This window comes from Orycteropus afer, unplaced genomic scaffold (assembly GCF_000298275.1).
Source record: "Orycteropus afer afer isolate SDZICR_OR568_19922 unplaced genomic scaffold, OryAfe1.0 scaffold00345, whole genome shotgun sequence".
Lineage (NCBI taxonomy): Eukaryota > Metazoa > Chordata > Mammalia > Tubulidentata > Orycteropodidae > Orycteropus > Orycteropus afer.
In genome coordinates this window covers 2392020-2401998 of record NW_006921932.1, presented here as the reverse complement: position 1 = coordinate 2401998, position 9979 = coordinate 2392020, and the positions used below count along the sequence as shown (strand labels likewise).

General features: G+C 44.3%; 1 protein-coding gene across 1 annotated transcript in view; it reads left to right on the top strand.

The window, feature by feature from the left end:
- Window positions 1-1363: 1363 nt before the first annotated feature.
- The window catches only part of MLLT3 (MLLT3 super elongation complex subunit), a 377464-nt gene continuing 368848 nt past the window's right edge, over window positions 1364-9979 (top strand). Inside the window, exons 1-2 of the mRNA XM_007952543.2 lie at window positions 1364-1375; window positions 2787-2967. Coding sequence (XP_007950734.1) covers window positions 1364-1375; window positions 2787-2967 — 193 coding nt within the window. The remainder of the gene's footprint in view (window positions 1376-2786; window positions 2968-9979) is intronic.

The following is a 9979-nucleotide window of genomic DNA, read 5'->3' as shown; positions in this document are numbered from 1 at the left end:
TCCTGCGACACACAGGCCAAACGCAAACCGAGTGGGGACATTTGCAGGAATGAGATTCTTGCGTTTGCACTCGGAAGCCTAACTGGATTAATACCCAGAAATGGATTATGTTGTCTGTCATCAATGCGCCTAAAGATTATAATCCAATTTATGCACATTACAGTCCGTATTAACTTTATTTGCTATTTTAAGACTCCCAGTTGCCCCGCGCGTTCTCAGAGGACAGTCCACGTTCTGATGCAACCCAGCAGGCTGTCAGGAGGCGAAGCCTCCCAAAGAAAACAATCTCAAGCTTGGGCCCCGAGGGTCTGCACTCGGCACTCCCAGGTGTGTCGCCTTCACCTGGGCACCGCTTTGTTAAGTCTCCCAGCCGGGGTTTACTAACACAGGAGGCGTTCCCTTGGAAGGAAATGGCATTTTTGTTTTCCTCTTGTTCATTTCATTTTACCATCTTGGTGGCTGTGGCAGCAGAGGGGTGGGGTGGGGGTGGGGTGGTTGGTAAGTGCCTGTGAGCGGACGGGAACAGGGGAATGTCGCCGGTTATAACAACAGTGTCAGCGATTGCTATTTTGATGCTTGTTTGTAAGAGTGGCGTTTCTCTCTTTAAATAAGTTTGTTTGGGTGTGCGTTCTTGCCTTTTCAGCTCAAAACCACAAAAGTACTTGGAAGAAAGTGAAAGAAAGCTCCCCCCATCCCACCCCAAGTGAGCTAACTAATGCCAAAGATTTGATTTAACACCCTTCTGCTGCTGATGCTCTAGCAGTGGGCTACATTCCAGCAGTTTTAATCCGTTTTTTATTGTAGGATGAGCGGAGTTTACTCAGGGGCTGGGATGGCTCCCCAGCTGGCCGCTCTAGACTCTCCAGCGCCACCTCCCATCCTCTCCCCTCCTCTCATCTCACTCTCCCCGCAACAACTCTCTAGCAGGAACCTGTTACTTTAAGCGCCGCGTTCCGCGGCGGCAGTACGGGCTGCCGGGGTTTCGGGAGGAGGCCTGTGATTGGCTCTTTCGAGCTCCCCCTGGCTCGCTTGCTCGGCCTCCCCGTGCGCTCCGCCCCGCCCGCACGCCCTCCCTCCGCCCCTGGAGGCTCGGAGCCCCGGTGTCAGGCGCCATCGCGCATGCTCCGGAATCTCATCTTCTGGCCCTGGCGCTGCTGCTGAAGCTGCTTTTGCTTTTGGGGTTGAGTTTAATAAGCGAGCGGGCAGGCGAGCGCGGGGGGAAAAAGGCAGAGAATGTCCGCCATCTACCCTCTGCTCCTGGGCGCGCTCTCATTCATAGCAGCCTCTCCATGAATTACAGCTGAGAGGGGGCGGGGGAGGGGGGAACCACACAACACCCCAGCAAACCTCCGGGCCCCCAGGCATGGCTAACTCGGTAAGTACAGGCAAAGATAATAATAAAAGACCCCTCCCTCCCTCCTTCGCCCCGCGTCGCCGCCGCCGCCGTAGCCCAGACAGCGCCAGCGCTCCGGTTCCAATTAGAGAAAGGTTGGTACGGCTTGCAGGGAGCTGCCGCCTCTCCCTCAGCCTCTCTCCCCTTCTCGCCCCCCTCCCGGCGCGCGCGCGCGCGCACACACGCACACACACACACACACACACACACACTCGCCTTCTCTCCACCCCCCCGCGCCTCCCTCCCTCCGCGCCTCTCTATGCGATCGCAAGAAGCGCACTCACACACTCGCTCTCGCTCACACGCGCGCACTCGCACACACTCACCCTCGGTGGAAGGAGGCGAATAATAACTCAGCCATATTTCAGCCGCCGCCGCCGCCGGGAGACGCGGGCACAGTCCGGGGACGCGGCGAGCAGCCTCCTTGGCCGCACCTCCGCGAGACGCCGCGGCCGCGACCATGGTGCGTTCTCCGCGGCGCGCGTGCGAGCGGGAGTGTGCGGGCTGACAGCGGCGGGGAGCACGCAACTTTGCCCCCGTGCCGGGCGCTGCGCTGCCGAGGTTCCGCGCCGGTATGCCGGCCGCGCTGCCTGGTTGCATCTTATTTTTGGGGGAAGTGGGAGGTACTTTGGGGCCACTTTGGCTCTTGGAAGTGTGTAGCTGGGGCGCTGGGCGGCTGGCCTCGCCGTTTGCGGGGGGCTTTTCTCTGGGGGGTGTGCGGCGGGCTTTAAGTTATGAATGCCTAGGCGTGTTTCCCTGCGGGCGTGTGTGTGTGTGTGTTTGTGTGTTTGTGACGATGTGTCTGTTTTATGGTGCATGAGCCCGGGAGTTTGTGCCCATCAGCAGAGGCTGCCTGTAGTTTCCATTCCGCCTGGCACAGCGCTCCACACGCACGCACACACACACGTACACAAAGACTTCCTCGGCGTGTGCCTGTCGCCGCGGTACTTTCCGGGAGGGGGCTCGCCAGAATCCCCCAGGGTCCCTGGCACCTCCCCTCCCACACCGGGAAACTGTCCCAGCATTGCCTCCTAATTGTCTTCTAATTTGTTTCCGATGCATTTGTTGTCGTGCTTGTCGTGGCTTACTGTGTTCTTCCTCCTTCCCCCACCCCACCCTGGACCCCGTTCCCGGCCGGGTAGCATGGGGGGGGTGACATTCCGTTACAATCTGGCTGGTGTGAATGCGGAGCCCGAGGCGGGGCCGGCCGGGCGGGGTGTATTTGGGGGTGTGGGGTGTGCGCGCCCACGCGCGTGGAACGTGGATGCACAGGGCACCGCCGTTTCCTTTTATGTGCGATTCAAGTACGAGGAAAAAATATCAGGCGCAATGTTCGGTGTTGCACGGCCGCCTTCCTGTTGTTCACCGCTCTCTCTCCTCCCCCTGCCCGCAGTGTGCCGTGCAGGTGAAGCTGGAGCTGGGGCACCGCGCCCAGGTGCGGAAGAAACCCACCGTGGAAGGCTTCACTCACGACTGGATGGTGTTCGTGCGCGGCCCGGAGCACAGTAACATACAGCACTTTGTGGAGAAAGTCGTGTTCCACTTGCACGAAAGCTTTCCTAGGCCAAAAAGAGGTAGGGCTCGAATACAAAAGGGGCTTGATAAAAAATGCCCTGACTTGCGCTGCAAACAATCGCTGGGCCCAGGCGGTCTCCCGGCTCGCTCCCCGCGCCCCGCTGGCCCGCAGAGCCTTGGGACCCGGGTGCACGGCTAGGATTCGTACTCCCCCAACTCCCCCACCCGCGCGCGCCATTGGCTCGGTGAAAGTCACCGCAGAGAAAGGGCCGTCAGGTGTCGAGTGTTTATTCATCCCCAGCCAGCCCTGGCCGGTCCTCTGGGGTTATCCGCGAGATCTGTGGGAAAGGTGCAATTAGTTGTTGGGTTTGGGGGGTGTGGGCATTGGGACTGGAGGCAATAAATAGCTTGGCCTTTTTTTTTTCCTAGAGAAATTGAGATTTACCTGTGTTATTAGCAAAGATTGCATTGGATGTAGTTATTGTTCTGTTTTGAGAAGTCGATTGTAGAGTCTTCTTTCTTTGCCTCCTGCCTGTATAGGCGGCATTGGGTGCCAGTTGCCATAGACTTTTCGTGTTAGACAACTCCCCCCACCTCTCTCTGGGTTTTAAATTGAGAGGCTTACTTGTCCTTGGCCCTCGATGGCACTTGATTGCACGTTACATTCTGAGCAAGGTTCCTAAGTGTCTGCTGAATGTGATCTGCACTGAAGAGGGTCCCTGGAAAGGTCAAAGCTAAGTTTGAGATGAATGGTGTTGTGTGCCTTCTGTTTAGTCCTTCCCCACCTTGCTTCTTAGCCTTGGTGTCTACATAGTCCTCCTCAGCCTCTGTGGTCCCAGACATTTCCCATGAAGGGCCGAACAGTTTTGGAAAAAAGAAACAGATTGACATTTGCAAAGGTATTTAAAGGGGGTTCCAGAAACCCGGATTTCAATTATCTTCAACCTCTGGGAAGCTACTGTCTGGTTGTTTTAGTTGGATTAGTGGAGGTAACAGTACAAATACAGTAAGGTGCTTTGTTTGTGAGCAGGTTTATTTATCTAAGTCGACACAATGGTTAGGAGTTATCTTCTATTTGATCTGTAATCTTTATTGGCATCTAGAACTCCTGCAGTTTCTTAGAGCAACATCATAATAAATCCATTCTGCTTAGAGCTACGTGGAAATTATTGAACATTCAGGAGCTGAATAAAGAAAGGAGAAATGCTGTGTGCCTTAGAGGTGGCAGAGGTTTGTGTTGATGATTATTTTTGTTTCCAGAGCTCCAGTAATGGGATGTAGGGTTATGTTTTTTGCTTTTAGTGGTTTGGTTTATATCTCCTCTTGGAAACTTGAACAGTTGAATTTGATGGGCTTTGTTGAATGATTAACAAATAAATCCACCTTCTAATAGAGGGGCAGGCAGGAATATGCATCACCTATAGGGGAAAAAAATTAGATTTTGTTAGTATTTTATGATTATATAAATACATGTATGTATGTATATGTGTGTGTGTGTGTATATCTGTACTTCATATTTCCTTTAATCTGTGATAAAGATGAGTATTTTCAAGCTTCTGTCACTACACGAGGTTGGGTATGATTCATTTTAGAATCTCACTCTCTCTCTTCCATGTGTCTGTGGAGCCACTGCAGAGGACTTTAAACAAAAGAAATCACCTTCTAAGATCTTTGGTATCCACTATTACTACTATTTGCCTGCTATTCACTTCAAGGTGAAATATACTTACTAAAAGAACAGTGTTTATTGTGTTAGGAAAATTAACTCAGCAGAAGATGTAGCTCTTAAGATAACTTTGTTTAGGCCTCTTTACAATCAACAAATTGTCATTATGAAATTAAAGATGATCAACCTCTTCCATATTTCACAGCTGTTTTTCTGATTTGGTGGGTGTGTGTGGTGAGGTTCCCCTTTATTTCCCACCCTTAATGATTTTTCTACACAGCCTGAGGGTACTGCCCACACCACCCACACCACCCACACCTGCGAGTTGTTGCTAGGTATGATAAGCCACTTGATAACAGTGATTTCTTCTCATATGCTTCTAGTGAGGAATGTCTGCTTTTTGGTTGTACTCTTCAGCCCCCCCCCCCCCAATTGTGGATTTCCATTATGCTGCCTGTATGCCATTGTTTTAAAACGTTTATTTTTGGATTTTTATTTGTATGTGTGCTTTCCATGATGTGACAAGTCCTGGGAAAAATGCCAGCTTACATAGCCCAGGAGAGACCTTGTCATACTGTAATTACACAGGATTCAGATCGCAAGAGAATGTTTCTCTGTTCATGGGGAATAGTCAGTTGTAAGTTCAAGCAACACCAAACATGTCTCTTAGTCCTGGGACTTATTTTTTGGTTTTGAGGGTCTTTCAAAATGACAAGAATAAATGCAGAATAAAAATGGAAGACATTTCTAAGTCTACAAATACTGAAAAGGTGCTATATTTGCTATATTGCTGATGTATCAGTGAAAGGGTAAAATATTACCCATTAAAAATGGAGAAGTATAGAAATGATTCTGTGAAAAATCTGAATTATAAAATATTTTAAAAGAAATGCACATACTCTAAATTAAGCTGTAAATGGTCGTTAATAATGACAAGTGAAATCACGTATACCATATACAAACCCCAAACCACACCCATTGTTGTTGAGTTGGTTCTGACTCGTAGTGACCCTATTGGACCAAGTAGAACTGCTACATAGGGTTTCCAAGGCTGTAACACTGTAGGAAAACTGACTGCCACATCTTTCTCCCGTGGAGCTGCTGGTGGGTTTGGACCACTGACCTTTCAGTTAGCAGGTGAACTCTTAACTAACTACTATGCTACTGGGGCTCCTTACACCATATACAGTAGCTGGTAAACAGAGAAACCAAACCCAAAACCCACTGCCATCAAGTCAGTTCCAGCTCACAGCAACCCCCATTGGATTTCTGAGGCAGTAAATTTTTACGGAAGTAGATGGCCCCATCTTCCTCTTATGGAGCAGCTGGTGAGTTTGAACCACTGACCTAGTTAGCAGCCAAATGCCTTATCCACTACTCTACCAGAGCTCCTTGGTAAACAGAGAGAAACCTTAAAATTGAAGATAAATTGTTCAGCTGGAAAGATGGATGAGTCTTTAGCTCCATAATTCTTTGGTTTAAAAAAGCGAATTGATTTTTCAGGTTGATTTCCTTTGCTTCACAGTAATTTTATGAGAACTTGTAGAGGAAGAAATTACAGTATTTTCAACTTGTTGCCTAATGAGAATTACATATACCATTTCAGAATTGAGCTAATTGGATTTGAATTAATGAGGTTTTACTCTGCCACCAAGATGTGTGGGAGACTTTAATTTTAAAACTACTAGCTCAAAGTCCTAGAAAAGATGTCTTGATGAAATAGTGAAGCCTGAAATATCCATTTAGCTATTATAGAATAGGCAGGTCAGAGTATGATGCATTTTAAAACTATCTACCTACAAAAAAAAGGCCATATCTTATTTATTAGTATCAAAGATTTATATTAGTCTCATATGACTGAAAGGAATGGTCACATTCTAAGCATTTCATTTAAAATATTAATATTAGCAATTTTAGAATGTGAATTTGAGTGAACTTTCTTTCCAGTTACTGCTATCCTTATTCTTACAATCTGTTCCACTGACATTTAGGATATAAAATCTGTTGCTTATTATTTTATGTAAGCTAATTTGGCCACTGGTATGATTTGATAGCTTTTTATTTGAAGCCTTAGTCCTTTGAGTGGGAAGATAAGGCTTAATAAATCAACACTTACAACTTTACTCTAATTTAAGTGCTGGAACCCAGCTTTACTGCATAGTTCTGATTTGTGTTAAATGGGTTTTATGAAATAATTAGTTTTTTATATTTGCGGTTTATTATTTGTAAGATACTATGAGCACCTGGCATATTTTCTCTTCTGAGGTATTTAAAAAGGTGTGAGGAGAAAATGAAGATGGTGACTGTACTGATACATTCTGTGGGTGCTATAAGATTTTGGTTCAGTTTTGTATGGAATTAAGGTGACTAGTGAGAATAATTTTACTACTTGGAATTTTGAAGCAACGTAAACTATAATTTTCCCTGGCACTTACGAGCTGAACTCTTGGAAGGAATCTTGCATAGTTTTGTAGGAATATAAACTGGGTACAAACTTTTTTTTGGAGGGCATGTGGCAAAATTCATGACCATTTTTAATATTAGTACTCTTTGACCTAGCAATTTCATTTCTAGGAATTTTCCTACAGATCTGTCTTCAGAAGTACATAAAGATACAGCATATTTCTTGGGACTGCCTTTGTGGTAGCAAAATTTTAGAAGCAAGCCATATAGGGAACCCCAACTGGGTACATTTCAGTGATAATAATCCATAAAAAAGTGATAAATGTATTTATAGATACAGGAAGATGTTTTAGAAATATCAAGTGAAATAAAACAAACTGCCCAATCAGCATGATCTCATTTAAAAATATGTTTATATAGATAAAAATGCATATGTATGTGTGTACATGTGTAGAAATAAATCTGGAATAGTGAACAACAAACTCCTAACAGTGTTTCTCTTTTGTGAGTGCTTGTAGTACTGGTGGTGATGGTGGGCTATTTTTGTAGTGTTTGATTTTTTAAAAATTGTTCTTATATATATTTAAAAGAGTACAATGGACATGTATTTTTTTTTAAGACAGAAAAACACTAAAGATCCAGTAAAAATACTGTCTTTGAAACTGGGATTAGCATGTAGCTATCTAAAAGTGATCTTTAACCATTTTGGATAGATATTGTTGCTTAAGGGTGAGGAGAAGAGTTAGAGTTGGGAATGGCAGACATATTCAAATGCTGACTTAAGAGATTCACATGATCTTGGACAAATTACTTCTGTGTCTGTTTTCTCATTTATATTATAGGAATTATAATGGAATACAACCATTACCTTGTAAATTGAGGAATAAATATAAATCAGACATCTCAAAGTTATTGGTTGTAAGATCTCCTTTATACTCTTAAAAATTGAGGATCCTCAGAAGATCTTCATGGGTAAATTATGGCTATTAACATCTACTGTTTTAGAAATTGTAACAAGCCACTTTAAACAGATTATTTATCAATTTGTTTAAAAATGACAATAAGCCTGTTACATGTTAACACATAAGTAGTATTCTAATGAAAAATAAATACTTTCTCAAACAAAAATATTGTGAGAAGAATGACATTGTTTTACATTTTAATAAATTTCTTTAATGTTTGGTTTAATAGAAAACAACTGGATGCTTTTATCTGTTTTTATAATCATTACCACAGACCATATAGCCTCTAGAAAACTCCATTGTACACTCATGAGAGAATGGGAGTGAAGAAGAGCAAATAACAACTTAGAGTTTTGGGAAAACTGCTTTAACTTCACCAGTCCCCTGAATGGGTCTTAAAGACCCCTAGAAGTTTCTAAACTACGCTCTGAGAACCTGATATCACAGTATTTAGCATACTATCTGGCACAGAGAAACTGCCAAATAAAATGGAAACTGATTTTTTAAAAAACCATAATTGTTGTTGCTAATAAAACCACACATTAAACAGAAGGGGGAAAGATAAACCTTCTAAGGTATTTGCATGATTAAATTACAGTATTACAATCGTTGTATTCAGTGCTCTTTTCAGTAAAGGATGCTCCAAATTTGTGGTTTAGCTGAATATATTTTATAGTTATCATCATTGTCTATTGTGTGGTATATTATCTGTATTATTACAGAGGTCTTTCACATCTATTCCATTAGGTGACCCTCTGCAGCACTACTGCTTTGTGAGGTAGCCAGGGCAGAGATGTCAATTGATTTGATATCTTTTCCTTAAAGATCCTTTGTTCCTTCTCTTGGTCCTTTGAAATTTCTTTCTAGTCTAGTGGGTCTTCTGTGGACCAATCTTGGCCCCTCTTTTTTTTTTTTTCTGATCATCTATAACAGATTATCCCTTCTGCCAAACACAGCTTTTACAGTTCTAAGATGCAGAACTTTTCTTGTTTTTAACCTCCTAGTGGTTTGAGTGTCTTCAAGAGAGAACTTGGAAAGCTTAGCTACTTGGAGGAAAGGGAAGGGAGTGTTAATTAAGCAGTTATACCAATTACATGATTAAACAAGAACTTGATACATTACTGAACTTTACAAGACTTTAATTTTAATTTACAGGATTTTAGAATATTTTGATCCCTAAAACTTAACGTTTCATGTTTTTCTAAAGGAAATAAAATGATGATGTTATTATGTGCCGTCGAGTTGGACCCGACTCATAGCCACCCCTCCTTGGGTTTCTGAGGTAGTATCACTACGGAAGTAGATTGCCCAACCTTCCTTCCAAGGAGTGGCTGGTAGGTTTGAACCAACAGCCTACTGGTTAGCAGTCAAGTACCTTAGGCACCACGCTACTAGAACTCCTGAAGGAAATAAGATAGGATTCTATATTTGTTCCATGGGTTTTTGTACTTTCTCTTTGATTTTTATATATTTATCTGTCAAAAGGGAGCTCTGGTAGCATAGTGCTTAAGGCACTTGACTGCTCACCAGAAGGCTGGCGGCTCAAACCCACCAGCCACTCCTCGGAAGGAAGGTTGGGCAATCCTACTTCCGTAGTGATACCGCCTCAGAAACCCAAGGAGGGGTCGCTATGAGTCGGGGCCGGCCGACTCAACGGCAAACAACAACAACAACATCTGTCAAAGAAGCAGCTCTCATGTAGAAAGAGAAAATCTCTTAGTTATACAAATTAATGTTCTTTGAAAGCATTTTGCTTTGGATGTGTAGAAGTGTTTATGGCCAGTCTCTCTCATTCATATCTTCCTCATGCCACATATTTTATACTTTAATTTTTCATTCTTTTATATTTGTGCTTCTGCTTATTTTTGTTTGTAGTTGATGTTGTTATGTGCCGTCGAGTCGGCCCCGACTCATAGCGACCCCTCCTTAGGTTTCCGAGGCGGTATCACTACGGAAGTAGGATTGCCCAACCTTCCTTCCGAGGAGTGGCTGGTGGGTTTGAACCGCCAGCCTTCTGGTTAGCAGTCAAGTGCCTTAGGC